The sequence below is a fragment of the Mauremys mutica genome, chromosome 4, assembly GCF_020497125.1.
Source record: "Mauremys mutica isolate MM-2020 ecotype Southern chromosome 4, ASM2049712v1, whole genome shotgun sequence".
Lineage (NCBI taxonomy): Eukaryota > Metazoa > Chordata > Testudines > Geoemydidae > Mauremys > Mauremys mutica.
In genome coordinates this window covers 63,659,734-63,678,289 of record NC_059075.1, presented here as the reverse complement: position 1 = coordinate 63,678,289, position 18,556 = coordinate 63,659,734, and the positions used below count along the sequence as shown (strand labels likewise).

Here is an 18,556-nt window from a genome sequence, read left to right as displayed (position 1 = left end):
CCTAGTCCAGTGTCACAGTCAGAGTTTTAGCCCAGAAGGGACCTCCTGTGTATCACAGGCCACCAGCACCACCCACACAGTAAATTTAACAGCTGAAATGAGACCACAGTATTACAGCCCACTGGAGACTAGACTTATGTGCCATAGGTAGAGAACAGGAGGGAGGGGAGGTGCACCAATGTTTGAGACCCGTGCAATGGCGGTGCTTAACTATCCTTATAGTACAAAAGTTTTTCCTAATATCTAACCTAAATCTCCCTTGCTGCAGATTAAGTCCATTGCTTCTTGTTCTACCTGCACTGGACATGGAGAACAATTGATCACGGTCCTCTTAATAAACAGCTCTTAACCTATTTAAAGACTATCAGGTCTCCCCACACACCCCTTTCTTCTCAAGACTATACATGCTAAGTTTTTGTTAACCTTTCCCCACAGGTCAGGTTTTCTAAACCTTTTATCGTTTTTGTTGCTTTTATTTTGATTCTCTCCAATTTGTTCACATCTTTCTGAAAGGGTGGTGCCCAGAATGGGACACAGTACTCCAGCCAAGCCTGACCAGGGCTGTGTTGAGTTACCTCCCATGTCTTATGCACAATACTCCTCTTCATACACCTCAGAACAATATTGGCCTTTTTCACAACTGCATCACATCGTTGACCCATTTTCAATTTGTGATCCACTATAACACCCCCCGCCCCCCCTTTTCAACAGTACTACCACCTAGCCAGTTATTCTCTGTTTTATAGCTGTGAATTTGACTTTTCCTGCCTACATGTAGTACTTTGCACTTGTCTTTACTGAATTTTGTCTAGTTGATTTCAGACCGTGTCTCCAATTTGTCAAGGTCATTTTGATTCTAATCCTATCCCCCAAAGAGCTAGCAATCCCTCCCAGTTTGGTGTCATCCAGCAGATTTTATAAGCATACTCTCCACTCCATTATCCAAGTCATTAATGAAAATATTGATTAGTACGGGACTCAGGACGAACCCGTGCAGCACCCAGTTTCCCCAGTTTGACAGCATACCATTGAGAACTACTCTTTAAGTTGGCAAATTCAGCAGAAAGGCCAAGACTGTATGGATCATGGAGACTGAATGACCATAAAAATCATTCACGTGGACACGCCAGGTCAAGAGTGTGGCAAGCTGGGGGGGGAGGGGGAAGAGGAGAATGAGAAAAACAATCTCCTTGAAATTCCAATTGTTCCTCTTTGCATCTCTTCAAGTGAGTCCCTGCCTTGACATAACGCACTGATAGGGAAGGTGTAAACAATAAATTTACATTTCATCATGGGGACAATTCAAACCTCACATCCACAATGAACTGTGTGTCACCATGATTCAGCAAGGACGCTTCTAGCACAAGAAACTGAATTATAAAGGGGGAGAAAAACACTTGACTTCACCTCTCATCACTGCTCATGACATCAGCGACTCTCAAAGAACTAAGCTAAGGAGGGAGTGGCTCCAGGCTGAAAGGAGACCTAGCCTATGAAATTTACAACAGTGTATGGTGACACAAAATCTTTGCTTTTAAGTTCACCTAGCTTGTTAAGTTAGGTATTAGCTTGAATATTACTCTTATTTTCTTTTGTAACCAATCCTGACTTTTATGAGTCATCACTTGTAATCACTTAAAATCTTTCTGTAGTTAATAAATTTATCTTATTGTTTTATCTTAACCAGAGCATTTGAATTCAAGTGTGTGGGAAACTCCACTTGGGATAACAAGGCTGGTGCATATACCATTTTCCTTTGATGAAATGATGGACTTTCTATGGGTAGGTACATACTTAACCGCCGGGTCGACGCAGAGAGTTCGACTTCTCGGAGTTCGAACTATCGCGTCTAATCTAGACGCGATAGTTCAAACTCCGAACGCGCTCCCGTCGACTCCGGAACTCCGCCACCGCCGAGTCGACGGGGGAGCCGCGGAGTTCGATCCCGCGGCGTCTGGACAGGTAGGAAATTCGAACTAAGGTAGTTCGACTTCAGCTACACTATTCGTGTAGCTGAAGTCGCGTACCTTAGTTCGACACCCCCCCCCCCCCCCGTAGTGTAGACCAGGCCTATGAGTGTGCATTGGTCAGTAGTGTGCTGGACAGTACAAGATACACATTTCTAGGGGAACAAGACTGAGATTGGAGAGCTTGCAGGTGTTGCTTTGTATGTAATTCATGAGTGACTGGTCAGAGTGCTCATGTATTTAGCTGGGAGTGAATTTACATGCTGAAAGATGTGTAGGCAGGCCAGGGATGGCTGTTCTGACCCCAAAGCAGTGTAAAAGGAACCCCAGGTTAGAGAATTAAGGAAACACCACTGCTCAGCGGTCCAGATTGTACCCTGGGGAATGTCTCAGAGGGTTACTGCAGCTTCTGCTCAGAAGAGGTGACAAAGCAGTTGCTATAGGGAAAAATATGGTCATAAATTAGGCAGAGTGACCTGAAGGTAACATGGTACCATTCCAAAGTCAGACAAAAAACCCCAGCAAAACTCTCACGTGTACAGTAAGGGTGACAAAATACAAAACAAATGGAAGAGGCAAACACACACACACACACCCAGACTAAGGAGAAAGAGAGAGAAGCAGACTAAAAAGGATGGCAAAAGATTTTCTTTTTATCTTGTCATTTTAACGTACAGAATTCAACCACATTAAGCCTGTATCAGTAGAGTCACTACATGCATTCATATCCAGCACTCGTGGCTTAAAGACATTCTCTCATACAGTGAGTGAAGCTTAGGAGTCTTGGCATCCTGATTGTCAATAAAATGACACTACTGCACAAAGGTAGGCCAGAACCACCACCAGTAAATCAGTGTGGGGTTGTTTGTTTTTAAATATAAGTTAACAAGATTATTCCTTATTACCTTTACCTCCTTAATAGACAAAATTAAAGATAAAGATCTGCCTTGGGCTTAATCACCATCACGGTTACTTAAGAAAGAAAGAAAGAAAGAAATTGCATTAACATGAGTCATGCAGAATAGTTCAGTAACTAGAGTAATTTAACGTTCACCTTCTGTAGATGAGAAAATATTTGCTCTCGTATACGTCTCTTTTCTTGCTCAGCTCTCTCCCGAAGTTTGTCCCTTGCTCTTGCAATTTCAGTCTTGGCCTCTTCTCGTGCCCTCTGATAGTCTCGGAGTAGTAGTTCAATCTCTGAAGGATATTGGGAAATCCTCCTCTTTGGTTCTTGGACTCTAAAGATTGGAGGTGGGAAAAAGACACACTAAGAAATGTCTGATACAATGCCATGGGACAATGGTAAAGAATCACAGAAAGAGTTGCTTTCTTCCAACACTGAACAAGGAACTTCATAATAAGGAAAACAGGATTATTCCTAAAAAATATGGTCTCTCCCTGCTTCACGGAAGAGCTTCTGAATAGCTACCTAGCTTCTCTCCGCCCTGCTGAACATTTAAAGAAAAATGCACACATGGTCACCTCAGGCTTTATTTAAATAAAAAACGTCAATATGTATGATTATGTGTGAAGAAGAATTGTGTCTGCAGCAGTAACAAAACTCACCAATACATGTTCTACTGAAACAACAGCCCCATCTCATCACCCCACCATGCCCCCTCTTGCTTTTTGGTTAACCCCTCACTCTCACCCCCCCTCCCCCAAACACATGCCTCTAATTCTCTCATTCTCTCTCTTAATGGGCAGCATGGAACTCCCATGGTGAGTCAACTCAGTGACCACCTCTGACACGCAGGGCCGGCTCTAGCTTTTCTGCCGCCCCAGGCAGAAAAGAAGAGCGCCGCCCCCCCCCAAGCGGCACCGACCGCAGCCCGAGCCCCCGCCCCCCGAGCAGCGCAGCGCCGCCCTAGCCCCCCCCCCAGGGAGGCGGCCCGCAGCTGGCTACCGGTTGGTCTGGAGGGTGGGGGGTGGCCGCTACCCGCAGGAGAGCAGCGCGAACAAGCTGAGGAGCGGCCCCTCCTCTGCAGCTGGGGCAGGGCCACGCTACCGGCTCCGCCTGGGGGGGGGTTGCTTACCTTGGAAAGGCAGGAGCCGGTAGCGCAGCCCTGCCCGGGCTGCAGAGGAGGGGCCGCTTCTCGGAGTGCACCGGCGGGGACAAGCGGAGGAGAAGCGGCCCCTCCTCTGCAGCCGGGGCAGGGCCGCGCTACCAGCTCCGCCTGGGGGGGGGAGAGGAGGGGGGTTGCTTACCTTGGAAAGGCAGGAGCCGGTAGCGCAGCCCGGCCCGGGCTGCAGAGGAGGGGCCGCTTCTCAGAGTTCACCGGCGGGGACAAGCGGAGGAGAAGCGGCCCCTCTGCAGCCCGGGCAGGGCTGCGCTACCGGCTCCCGCCTTTTCGTGGTAAGCAACCCCCTCCCCTCCCCAGGCGGAGCTGGTAGCGCGGCCCTTCCCCGGCTGCAGAGGAGGGGCCGCTTCTTGGTGTGCACCCGCGGGGACAAGCCGAGGAGCGGCCTGTCCTCTGCAGCCGGGGAAGAGCTCCCGCCGCTCTTCCGGTAAGCGGGCACATACACGCCCGTCATTTCGCCGCCCCCTAAATTTCGCCGCCCTAGGCACCTGCTTGTTTAGCTGGTGCCTAGAGCCGCCCCTGCTGACACGATCTTCTCACAGGGACCTGGAAAGCCTTGGCATGAGTTGCATCACTTATCCTTTCCCACCTGCTGTCCCCAGTTCCCAATCTGTGCAATCACCACATTCACATCTTTGCACTGAGCTTGAAAATTGGATTCAGGGTGAACGTTTGGTATTCACCACAGTGAGAATACTTACACCTCTGTGACATCCTATTAACATATAGGAGCAACTTAAGATGCTGATTTTGATCTATTAAGCTCAGTAAAACAATGGTCCCAATTATCTATTAGACTGCCTCTCTCCCCATCTACCACCAGGGCAGCAAAGTTCAGCTAGGGAAGTCTATAAATTCAAACAACTTGGGGCTGGGGTTCCCAGCAGAGAGCCCTTAGACCCTGGAATTCACTTCTCTCACTCATCTGACAGAGCCCAAGTTTGTTGATACTTAGAGCATAATGCAAATCTCATCGCTCTTCCTTGGCTTTTTGGGTGGGGAGTGAAAGGAGAGGTTGGTGAGTAATTTATAATAAGTGGGGCGCAATCTTGCTTTTGCTTTTAAGAAAGTCTTTTGCTAAACATTGTATATGTGCAAAAATAAGTCCATGGTTTACTACTTTAGACTATCAATTAAAAGTAGGTAGATATGAACTATGCGGCATTTCCTTTGCAGTGGGGAATCTTAGTTTTCCCTAAGGCATGAGAATCTTTTCTAAATTAATAGTTTGAAAAGTGAAATCAAATTGACCAAAACTTGTACAGAAAGTTTTTGCCTTCTCTAGAACAAAATAATAAACAACTCTCCTGCCCCAAAGTTCACCACTTCTACATCTGGCATTCCATAGGAGAATCTATGTGCTCATACGACCACAGACACATCACTGTGAATAAAATGGGAGTTGTGCATGTACACCTGAGAGCAGCACGGGTTCCCAAAGATGAAGTTTATGTGTCCCTACCTAGTATTTTCTACTACATTTCTTCTCAGTTGCTGCAAGTACTCTCGGCGTCTGCTGGGGAGATCCAGATCCCGCTGGTTTGTGTCCAACGTCTGCATCAGGCTCAGATGCTTTTGTGGACTGAGACTACGGGTTCTCCTAAAGCTCTGCAGCCTTTCCTCCCTCTGCTTTCTCAGGGCTTCGATTGTCTTCATGTGCCTATTAAAGGGTACAAGGTCAGAGTTACAAGATATGCACCTGGTAAAGTTACAAAGCTCAGTTTTCCAAAGTGATATATTCCACTGCTAAAAACTCTGAAAACCAGGTAGAATGAAAACATGAAATTCAAAAGAATCTAACAAAAGGACTCCTGCACAGCCCCTCTCAGTGACATGATCACAGGAGCTGCAGAAATGCTAAACCATTAAAATAGTAAGAAATGAGTACAAAGAATTAGAACTAATTTTCATGTTTTTAATAATGGGGGGAGAGGGGGAAAATCAAGAGATAAGCTCAATACTGGTCTTAAATTTATAGATTATAATAACAACTTCCTGATTTCCAATACAAATATTACCCTATTATAAGAATCCTATAAAAAGGGCTTAATTTTTCCTAGTTTCTCCACCATCATCTTATTATTTGTTTTTGCCACCTTCACATAGCAGTATTTGCTAACAGAAACAAGAATGAAATATTGTTATAAAAATACTGAGGTGTCAAATTTTTTACATTGCAGTAACTCAACAGAATCCTACTCCGATGGCTCACAGTGCACAGATATGTGCGTGTGATTTTCACAGCTGCTAATGATTTTGGTTAACTTAGTAGAAGGAGGACGTTAGACCTGAATAATCTGTAGCTTGTACTTCTTCCCATTTCCATTATTACAGCAAAAGCCTTGTTCTTAATTATCATTTACTACAAGTAAGAAAATCTTAATGTTACGCTTGTTCACACAAATTTTCTCCAGTTAAGATCTCTTAATAAACTGAATATTTAACACTTGTTATGTTTATTATTAAAGTGTATTTAAAATGCATGAGATTCCACACAAAACTATTTTAAGTAATTTACCTTTCATAAAGTTGCTGCTTTATGGGAACTGAACTCAGATCCTCCCCTGTTCCATTCTGAAGAATTCTCAGCAGTGCATCTGTTTCCCCAATTCCATAATTCAGCTTTGCTTCAGTGAGCTCTACAGTAAGAGGGTGCTGCTTCATATCCAGATGTATGCCAGACATAATCTGGGCACGCTCTCTTCGAAGTCTCTCAATTTCTCTTGTTCTACTTTCCCAAGGCTGGGATTTCCCTTCTGTTTCAGTTCCTTGTTTGCTGACTGGCTTCTTTTCCATTTGATTTTGTAAATCAGCAGCACTGCCAGTCAAGCTAATTACTGAGGATGGAGGACTGCCCTTCACTCCACACCAGTTGATAAATTTATTGTGTAGGGGCAAGTCACGAAGACTATAGCTTCGTGGCCTGTGTGTCTTCACTAAGGAGGCATTCTCGTTTAGTAGAATTTCAGTATTACATTCACTTGCAGAAGCCGATGCTGCATCGTCATCTTGAAGGGGTACATGCATGTCACTCATTTTAGAAAGTGGAAAAGGGCAGCTATTTTGATTTTTCCAAAAGGAATGGTGGAACTGTGCAGAAGAGGCTTCTATCTGATGTTCTGGAGATCCATCAGCATTTGTCTTGCTTGACCAACACGTGCTAATTTCTTGATTAAAAAGCAAGTCAGAATTTGGAGGGGAATGACTACATTCCTCAACAAAAGAAGCCTGAGAGTGGTTTTTAATCAAAGAGGCATCAGAACTTCCACTGGTTTTGTCATATCTGATTCTTCCTGAAGAGCCTCTTCCTCTTCTGGTGACATACATACAATGTAGTGAACGTTCCATTGGAACATGCTCTTTGAGATCATCAACTAAATATTCCCCATGGCCAGAAACCTCTAAAGTACTACTTGAATGATACAGTCTTTTTGCACGAATTGTAGTGTGCGCGTCAACAGTGAATCTGTGGTTTTCCTTCAATTCTTTTGAAACACCTATTCCTAAGAACTCTTTAGCTGTGTTCTTATCTGAGAAACTTCCGGATTTCTTGCTCACTTCCTTGCTATTTCTAGAAGTGGTAGATTCATTGTCTGTTTCTGTTTGTGAAGAATTGTCTACATGAGGCTCCAAGGTGCCAAAGCCAGAACATGAACGTGATCCTTGCTTTTTTTGATTACTAAGCAAACTTGAAGTATCAAGAGGATGTTCCACAGATCCCTTGATAGAACAAATGGACTTGCTACAGGTAACCTGGTTGCTTGGGTTTGCACTAAGTGTCAGAATAGGAGAAGAGGCTCTGTCAACTAATAAGGTGTTTTTATAACATAGCTTCCTTTCTACTGCAATATCAGATTCATCAACAGTTCTCTTATCCTGAGTGTAATGTGCTGGAGATTGAGACGTACTAGAAGTAGAGCTGCTAACTACTGTGCATGGAGATTCATCTTGTCCTGAACTCAGTGAAGATGATACAACAGGAGAAACTCTGGGACTGCCAAAAGCAACATTCTGCTGTGCGCTGAATGGTGGTTTCTGAAAATCTAAGATAGGAGTGGAGGCTCTGGCTAACGAAGGCAGATGCATAAAGGAATCTCCCAAAATATTAGCAGCAGAGTCATTGAAGTCAGGCATGCTCTGCATTCTCATTTCAATGCTTTCTGGAGTTCTCGCTTGAATAGTCAGACCTACATCTTTCTTTTCCTGAGACCTACATACAGTATCTGAACCTACCACTTTCACAATCACATTCACTTCCTGAGTTTTCATCAATTCATTTTTAATTTTTGCCTGCAATAGATTTTCTTTGTTTTTGCTTTGTGGATGTTCTGAAATATCAGCTTGAATGCCTACATCTCCTGTAGTTTGAGTACAACTGTCTGACATAGCAGCCCTTGCAATCTCTTCAGCAATTCCTCTTTGATTGATTTTGGCACTCTGCTCGTTATCTAGAACATTCTGTTGGGAGAGGTTTCCCAGCAGCTCGGAAGTGTTATGAAGAAGCTGCGATAGGTGCATGGACAGATTCTGCATGCTCGCCCAAGAAGAAGGTCGCTGAAATGAACTCCTACTTGCGTCTTGTTTTCTTGCAGAAACATCTGTATAACTTCTCCGGTGCCTTTTCTGTCTTTTATACCTTCCTGTAGCCATTGTTTGTGTTCCCTGCTCACAAGTAATGCCTTGTGTTTTTTTGGAGGCTGTTTCTGACTCAGAAGGGTAGAGGAGTACAATTTCATCAACTTGCATGGAAGTGTTTCCAGGTTGCTCAGAAGGATTCTCAAATTTTGAAATTCTGCTTTTGGGGTTTGTTTGAAGTATCTCACTGGATACATTTACATAATGCTTGCTGTTGTCACTTGAATATGTAGATTCAAAGCCCTGTCTCGCATCATCCCATCCTTGGGGGTCTTCAATGCTGCTTAAAGTGCTTGATAGTACTTTTGCATTAGCATAAGAACTGAGATGAGAGTGAAAAGGGGAGTTTTGAGAGTTCAGTCCATTATCCACACTGGAGCATCTCATAACCTTATGATTATCCAGGCTTAGAGGAGGCTGACTGCAAGAGACATCACTTGCACTACCAAAAACATATTGCTTCCAACCAATCTTGCAGAGTCCATCTTGCTGCCATGGATGAATGTATGGATTGATATCACTTGAACTAAAATGCATTGCATCTTTATTGTCCTGTAAAAATAAATCTGTTTCTTCTGGTTGATCTCTCAATTCTTCAATTGTCTCTTCATTGCACTGTGGTAAAGAAGTATTATTTGAATGTTTTTTTGCTTCTATATCCATGGAACGACCAGCTCTATGTGCCAAAGCAGTTGAATAGTGAATAGCAGAGGGCTCTAAGGAGTTGCTGCCTCGGCTTCTTTCCCCATAATTTTGTGAGCTTTTTAGATCATAATTAGCAAGTCTCTGAGTTTGTACCAATCTCTGCTGCAATCTAGGCTTATATTTAGCCAGTATGAAATTATCTGACTCCAATTTTGAAAATCTTTCAATTCCATGAAGATCATCTTCAGTTGGAGATGGAGGCTCAACACTCATATTCAATTCTTGTAAAGATTTAGAGGCAGGATACAAAGAAAGATGTGCCTTAGACGAAACTTCTGAAGTATATTCAAGATCAGAGATTGCAGATATAGCTGGGGCTGACAATATGTGATTCTGTAAACAATTTCTTTGTTCATCTTGTTTGCAATGCTTTGTATTTTGTGCAGTAAAGTATGATTTTTCATTCCTAAGTAATACCAGCTTGGGTTCCTGTGGAGGCAAACAACTGTTTTCTGGTAAAATTTTGAAGGACATATTCTCATTTTTCATGACAGAAAGATTTTGCTTTTCTGATTTTGAAGTCTTTCGCTTAATCTTCATTATATTATCTGCCACTATCTGAAAATTGTCAGGACTATCAACATTTGAACATGCATTATTTTTGCAATGTACCATATCTTTTCCACTGCTTACATTTGCTCTACTTTGATCTTTTTCCGTGGCATGCCCAACCTGCCAATTGTCTTGTAAATCTGCACATGAATTTATTTCAAAATTTGAGGCAGTGTGATATGTTTCTTTGGGATCAGCAGCATTGTTATCTGTGGGACATACTCCCCCGTACAAATTGTACATGTACCTGGAATCCACACTAATGTTTCCTGAACATGGGTTTTGCGATATTGTAATTTGTGGGTCCATTAACTCATTGGCAAAAACTGATGGCGCTATGGTTTGATTTTCAACAGGATCTTTTCTTAAAAATGTTCTTCTCTGCTTTCTGTCTGTTGCAGGAAGTACCTTCTCCATGTTTGAATGCAATTCCTTCTCATTTCTGCTAATTCTCTCTCTCATATTTTCTTGTTTATTAAGAGTTGCTCTTCTAGCATCCCCAACAGCTAAAGATGACGACATAGAAACACCATCTTCTACTTTCCTTAAGTTTTCTAAAAATGCTTGTTGTAGCGAAACTTTATCCCAGGGTTGTTTATCAACTTCTGTTTCATTGTTGAGTTGTTCAGAGTTACTTTTATGTATTGATTTTCCATCTTCAGCAGGATATCCTTGAGAGGTAGATTTTGTATCAGCTATTGGGAGATGTCCCTTTTCATTTGTAAGAGAAAGTACAATACTTGTTGAAGCAGATGGCTGCTGGTCAAATATCACAGCATCATCAGATTGACTCTCTTGCATTTGTACTATATCAAATGCAGAACAGTTTGAAGTAGTTGTATGTGAAACATCATATCTGCTAGTTTCATTGTAACCAAGGTCAGCAGTAAGAGGATATTCTGAAAACATTTTTAATGATGGGTAAGAAACTTTTGGAAATGCTCGAGGAAACTCTCTCTCTTGTCTTTCTTGTAGAGAATGAGGATTTGTAAAAGTAGATGACAACCGGTCAATCAACGAAATGTCTTGCAATGAGTCATCAAGATGCCTAAATTTCAAAGATTTTGAGTCTTCTGGCAAATTAGAGGTTTCAAATGTACTAAGATTGTTGGAACTTTTAAATGTTGAATAAGCTGGAACATCTTCCACAGTGCATAAGGTAAGAGATTTTGTTTCCTTATTGCTAATTTTTTCAAGACTTTGATATGTAAGCAAGCTCTTCTCTGGTAGTTTCATACCAGAGCTACCAATATAGTCTTCTGGGTATAAACACAAATTTTTTTCTTTTATACCATGGCAAATCTGGAAAGAATCTTGACTTTGTTCTTGCTTTTGATCTACTCCAACTACCTCTTTAGTGATTTCATCATGCTGTGTGTCTGTTCTCTCTCTCTCTCCAACTGCAGAACAAATTTTGCTTTCATCATCTTTCTGATTTACAGAGAGATCATCAGAAACAAGTATAGGCACATCCAAATCTACTGATTCACTTTCAAAGTATTTTGTTTTTCCAAAACAAACAGCATCAATTTTACATTCTCTGCTGTCTACCAACACATTTGGAAGTGTAGCAGGGCTATTCTTCAGCAGACCAGCAGAATATTTAGAAACACAAGAATTCATATTATATCTTGCAGAGTGTTCATCATAATGAGCATTTTTCCACAAGGGTTGATTAATACTTTCTAAAAGGGTCTCAGAAGCAACTGCAGAGTTGTCTGGATATCCCACACAAAGATCTCTAGAAGCCCCATATGCCTGAATCTCACTGGGTTCAGTTTGATATCCAAATACATCAGGAATCCTTTCACTATTACTTCTACAGTCTGTTTTAATATAGTCTGCAGCTGAACATTTCTCTGTCTGATTGCATTGTGCTAATTCTTTCTGACTTATATTAATATTTTGAAAAGCTTTCTGAGAACAGACCTCTGGTAGTGATTGCTTTCTTTTCTCTCTCATAGCATTATCTTTCAACATTGAAGAGGAAAGCAGATTTTCATTATCGGAAGTCTGTGGACCAGACACAGCCATTGATGCAGCCATACTTCCTTCTTGAACTATATCATCTAAGGAATTAAAACGAACTTTTGATTTTCCTCCCACACTTAAGCCTGTGCTGTGCTCTGCGTCAGAATTGCTCACATTTTGAATTATATCTTCAGGAGAATCTAACCTTCCCAGGGAAACTGAATTATTTCTTGCACCTTGAGTAGATGTAACAATTATGGATTCATGACACTCTGCAATAGAGGAAGTTGAATTTATGTCATCCCTATCAGGAAATTGCCCAGATACAGCATAATTAGATGTGTTGTTTAATACAAAGTGTCCTTCCTTCTGCTTATTCTGCATGATCATCGTTTGCAGAAAATCACGGTCTTTATTTTGCATTTTATCAGACAATGATTCATCTCTTCTCTCTTTGTTAAGCGTACTGGGTGCTCCAACATGCACATCGTTCTCCATTAATGTTTCATAATAAGGAAGAACAACTCCCGTACCAGCATTGCTATTAAATGACTTTACATGTCCTCTTAATACAGTGGGATCATTCTGCACAACTTCTGTGCTGTTATTTATTCCAAAATATAAAGGATGATTTACAGACTGACATGGAAAGACTTTAAGCAAACACTGTTGAGTTTCTTCAGAAGACTTTATAGTTTCTGGGGTAAGCGGTTGTTTATTAGGTACTGAGGAAACTTTGGCATCATTTCTAGAACAATCTTTAGATACCCAATGACTTTCTTTTAAGATCTCATTTAATTTATTATTTGTCAGTTGGTGGCTGCCTTTGTTTTCAGGTGGAACTTCATTTTGATTTTGTGAAGCAGTCAGTTCTCTACTCTCAATGTTTTCTTTGAAAGCCTTCCTTTCTTTATCTGTTCTAAAAACAGACGTATTATATGTTTTCAAACTTTTATTTATTACATCTGCTTTAGCCATTTGTACCAGATTTATCTGATGTGTTTTCTCCTTCTCTTGTGCTATGAAGCGCATTGGATCAGACTCAAAATTATCAGGTCTGTTTCCAATAAAATTTACATCCAAATCTTCAGACACCCCATAGTCGGTGTAGTCGGTATAAGAACTCTTATCTGTATGGCTATTCTCTTTAATAAGTCTTCCAGATTTTCCTCTGATTACATTTTTCTCAGTTACTGCACTATCATCAGCTGAACTGTCACAGTTATTGATGTCCTCCACCAATTTATTCATTATACCTGTCTTGCCCTTCTTTTCAATTGCATCATGGCTACCTCCTGTTAACCCTGAAGTATCAACTGACAAAACATCTTGTTCTTCTAGGTTGGAAGCTGTAAAGTATCTTTCTGGGACCTCAGATTCAATTATAAATTTTTCACTGTTGTCTCTGTCAGAATACATCTGATCTAGAGCTGGAATCTCTTGCATAAATGAAACATTTAAATTTGTGTGCAGTTCACTTCTCCCTGTGCTAACCAACATCTCATGGTCTTTTACGTTAGTTTGTTCCTCACTCCCAATCATTTTGGAGTTAGTTATGCTTCCATCAACTCTGTTTTCTTGAAAAAAGTTCTCATGGGCCATCACCAAGCAGTCTGTTATACAAATTTCACTTGTATCACTAGAAGCATTTTTTTGTTCCTTTTCACCATTTTCTAAAGAGTTCTCTTCTCCACAACTACCTGGTATTGTTCTGGCTATACTTTTAGTATTCAACACATTTTCTATTATTCTGTTAGTCTGCTTCAACTCCTCATAAGTATCAAGGAAGCCTATAGTATTCTCAGAGAAATCTGATGAGCTGGAACACACTGATGAAGGAATGCTTTTAGAAGCAGCTTCAGTCTCTGTTGAACAATAATTTATTTTCATGTTTGCTTTCCTTTTATTTTCATGAAAGCTACTTGTCTGAATGCAGCTGTCAGAAATCTCCTCTGTTTTTGATTCATCAGTGTGTCCTACACCACCACCACTATATACACCTGATTCTTCTTTCTCTGCCTCTTCACGCAGTACTGTTGTGTGCAGCTTTTTGTAAAACTCATGGTGATCTTTGCAAGCCACAAGATCACTGGGCTCTTTTGATCTCTGAACCAGACTACTGTTTTCCAAATTATTTCTGCTCCTTTCTCCAATATCACATTGGGCTTCAACTACAGAGTAGTTATGTTCCGTTTCAGTCTGTCTAGCTTTAATTTCCAAAATATTGCTTTCCAACTTGATGACACTGTTAACCAGTTTAGCAATTTCTTCAGTGGTGTTTACTTTTTTACTCTGATAGGGAACCAGAGTCTCTTCCAGGATAATTTCATCTTCAGGATCAGCTGCCTTCTTTGTGCATTCAGATTTGTTATTCACACTTGGACTCCCTTCTTGGAAAGCAGTGTCTGATATAACTGTATTGTGTTCAAGCACTTTTCCAGAGTTTGTTTTTACATAATTACTGGTTCCTCCAACAAACAAAACCTCTCCTGAGAAATCACTTTCACTACGAACCATACAAGAAAAAGCAGATTCACTCTCTTCTCTGGATTCAGGAAAGGATTTGTTCTTGGTCTGGGTATCATCAGAGAGAACGGCTGCATCATATCCCACAGGACCTTCAGCCTTTTTATACATATTGTTTTTCTGCTCTTTAGATTTTAAGCAGCACATTGTGCAGAGGCAATTAGAATTAGTTCCAGAACAACAACTTTTTTCAACATTGTTTTCTATACTGAGATTAGATCTGGTATCACAAATGTCATTAATCGCTGTAAGATCCTGCATTTGTGTATTATATTTCTCAGTTTCAGAAGCAAGTAGGAAAAGATTAGTTTTTGCTGTGTCATAGTAAAATTCATTTGAGTTGGACTGTGAGGTGGATTCATCTCTAATTTCACAAGTACCTGCAGTTGAGAGCGCAGTGTTTTTTCCATTTAAATTCACATTAAGGTATCTTAATTCATCTACCACCAAATTTCTATATTTGGATGAAGACCTTTCCTGGCCTACAGGGTGAGAACTCAAATTATGTTTTTCTTTACTTTCTCTGCTTTCTTTTCTTATAGGCTCAGGACATAATGTGGTGTTTCCCAAAACCTGTAGGGATAAGCAACTTTCAGGATTGTCAGCCTGTAAACTTTCAAGAAAATCATTCTTTAAAACAAATTTCCTTTGAATTTCACAATTATTTTGTGAACACGGATTTTCTTCCTTTTGTTCATATTCTTCAGTATCTCTGAATGAAGGGGCCTCCAAGGCAGTTTCAATTAGGATATCTCTACTTGTATTACAGACCAACTCTTTCTGAAAAGTGTCTATTGATATTGTGAATTGGTCATAACTAGCATCCTGGGGAAAGGTTGCAGGACCACTGTGACAGGGTTTTCTTTCAGAAGAAAAATCTTTGTCTATGGTTATTTCTCCTGCAGACAACTGTTGGTAATCCATCTTCTGCAGAGATTCAAAATTATTCCCCCTGTAACTGAGTAGACCTACTTTACCAGCAGAATTTTCTCCTTGTTCAACAGAAGTCTGAAGTGTATAACTTTTTTTTATACCAGTATTCCTATTCTTGTTTGACAGGTCACTGAGAAAGAAACCCTCATCACGGGATGTTGATGTTCCCTCTTTTGCAAAGAGCTGGCCATATTTTTCATATATTCCCTGTTTTTCTGAAGATGTTCCTACTGTGGGTATTGAAGCTGTATCAGGAGACAGCCCTTTAGACAATCCACTGGTAGCTGCATTGACAGATGCATCTCTAGTGTTTGAATCTATTGTTTTTGATTCCGTTATCAAATTATCACACTCATTACCCATGTCAGCTTTTTCAATAGTTCTAAAGAAGTTATCTTCTAAATCAGAATCTCCATGATCATTTCTCTGCTGTAAAACATATGGAGATGGTGTTGAAATTAATGATATTTTTTTAGAATCCTGATCCTTGGGCAGTTCAGGATAAATTATGGGGAGAGAGCCCTCTTCTTTTCCAGATACTGGTAACAAACAATCTGTCATGGAGGTTTTTTTCAAACAGCTATACTGTTGTGTGTGTTCAACAGTGGATCCATAAGTAGATGATACAGTAAGCTGTTTGTGTTTAGGATGAACTGACTTGACATCTTCATAATAACCACATTTTGCTGAAAATGTTGAAATGGGAACACATGAAGTGCTCGGTCCTATTGAACTGACAAACAATGACCTAACATCTTGAGATTCTAAGACAGAATTTTCATCAGAATTTGCATTTTCTTTGACCATCTTACTTAATAAAGATCCACTCTCAGGAACTTTGTTTTCATCTATCTCAAAATGTGTTGTTTCTGGTAATGGTATTTCTGATCCATCAGAGGAGAAAGTTGCGTTTATCTCATTTACGCCATGTGATAAATGAGAAATACTATGTAACTGCTTATAGCCAGAGACAAAAGATACTTCAGCAGCAGACTGCTTTAGGTCATCTTTCTTCAGCCAACATTCCAGCTTGCTCAGATGAGCACCACGAAATTGTAAATTTTTATGAAAAGAAGGTACAGCTATTCTGGGGCTGCTGATTTCACTTTTTGAGTCATATGAAGACAAAGCATCAGTGAGTGTCAAAGAGTTTCCACCTGTAGAATTAAGTCTTTGATCAACAGAACCTTCTTGCTCTAGAAAACAAACCTTCATCTCTTTCAATGGCTGTTTGCAAGTGTTATTGCAAATGGACTGTGTTTGAGTATCCAGATAAAAAGAACTGCTCTGTTTTAGATCATAATTTGTTCCTTTTACATCTTTGTCACAGGCTCCAGGCTTCTGGTATTCCTCAGTCTGTATGGCTGGGGACCTAGGACTCTGCAGCCTCCAAAATATCTCTGCAGGCACTTCATCAGATGAATCAGATTTGGATTCTTCTACCAGATCTTCTGCTAACACCTCTTCTCCATCAGCTAAGCTATCCAGAGAAAAGCTTCTTTCAGTCTTTGCCAATCCACTGCGTGATGTGGATGAGGTCACCAAAGGTGAGATATGGTGATCATATCTGCCTTTGTAAATCTTAACTGGCTCTTGGTGAACCACTAATTTGTGAAAACGTTTTTTACTTCGTTTTTTGGCTTTATTTTCTTTTTCTATCAGAGAGTCTTGAGACATCTGACTATCATCACTTTCGGAATCTTCTGGGTTGGTGATACATTTATTCCTGTCTGAATCTTCCTGTTTCAGTTGCTCGGTCAAGGCTTTTGCATAAGCACAGGAGAGAGAATCCACAGAGTAGGAACTATCAGTGTCAGAAAAGTCATTTTCATCATCCTCTTGCCAGTTCCCTAGCAGATCTGTGGCTGTTTTTGAGATTCCAACACTCAACACCTCAGCACTGTGCCATTTTTTTTCAATGTAACGGAGTGGTGTCTGGATGTTTATCTTATTAAGGTTCCCTACTGAAGTAGCTGTCATCAGAAACTCCTGCTTTTCCACTAACTGCCTATCATGACTTGGCAAGGATGACTTTGGCTCTCTTTTCAAGTTCCTTGCTGTTTGACTTAGATAACCTGATGGTGGCTTTCCACGCACTATTGATTTTTTCACTTCCTTAGTAAAGCTTTCTGGAAGTGAATCTTGGCGGTCTCCTCTTAAATCCATTCTAGACTTTTTATGAGATGCCTGGGCTTCACTTTCTTCTAGCTGTCTCCCAGTAGGCTGACTTGAATCTCCTAATACTTTCACTTTGGTCACTTGTGTCCCTGTAATAAAGGTTTCAAGTTCACCTTTCTTCTTAAGCTGATCGGGAGAGAGGTTCTTAGAGGTCTGGCTTTGAGGTTCAGTTTGTACTAGTCTATCATCTAATTTTTCCATTTTTTTATTATCTTTGTTGATATGTAATGTGATAACTGAATCACTACAGTCTTTTTCTGCTCCTTTTTCATTTCCAAACAGTGATGTCTTTTGTTTTTTAGTTAGCTGTCTCTGTGTTGCGAAGGACCTATACCTCTCATCATTATGGTCATCTCTCCTGGAATTGTCTTTAATTGTTCTGGGTAGATATTCTAGAGACAGCGTTTTCCGTGGTGCATTGCCTTTATGGCATTTATAGGTATTTGGTGAGGTAGATAATTCAGAGGTGGTCTCCCTCTTCAGGAAAGAGCTGTGAAAATAATCCAAGACAAAAAATCAGAGGCTTTCATACACTGCGTGACTATATAAGTATAATGTCCTTGGCCCATGGAGACTCAGTGGCTGTAATCACTATTAATCACACTATAGCCCTGATTCACTGAAATCCACTTAATACAAGTCTAGTCATGCCCCCTACCCTTACCCTGCAGTTCCCAAATTTAAGAGAGCTCTCTGAGGAGATTCTCAGCTAATTTAGTAATGGATGGCCAGCTTCAAAATCTGAGCCAGATACAGCACTTTAGTCAGTGATAGGCAAAAAGCAATGCTGTTTCAGAATGCCCACAAGAGTGCTGGGTGCTTCATAGGAAAACAAACAGAAGACAAGTCCCTGTACTCTAGAGCATACAGTCTAGTGAGAGACTTCTCAATCAAGTTAAAAATATCAAGGAAAAGGGAATGATGCAGGGTTATATGTACAATCAGATTGCATATGTATATATTAGGGCTGTCAAGTGATTAAAATAATTAATCGCGATTAATCGCACT

At 40.8% G+C, this 18,556-nt stretch overlaps 1 protein-coding gene across 1 annotated transcript in view; it reads right to left on the bottom strand.

The window, feature by feature from the left end:
• Window positions 1-18,556, bottom strand: part of STARD9 (StAR related lipid transfer domain containing 9) — a 170,893-nt gene that overhangs the window by 16,332 nt on the left and 136,005 nt on the right. Inside the window, exons 24-26 of the mRNA XM_045014653.1 lie at window positions 6,567-18,038; window positions 5,511-5,708; window positions 3,022-3,205 (exon numbers count right to left, since the gene is read on the bottom strand). Coding sequence (XP_044870588.1) covers window positions 3,022-3,205; window positions 5,511-5,708; window positions 6,567-18,038 — 11,854 coding nt within the window. The remainder of the gene's footprint in view (window positions 1-3,021; window positions 3,206-5,510; window positions 5,709-6,566; window positions 18,039-18,556) is intronic.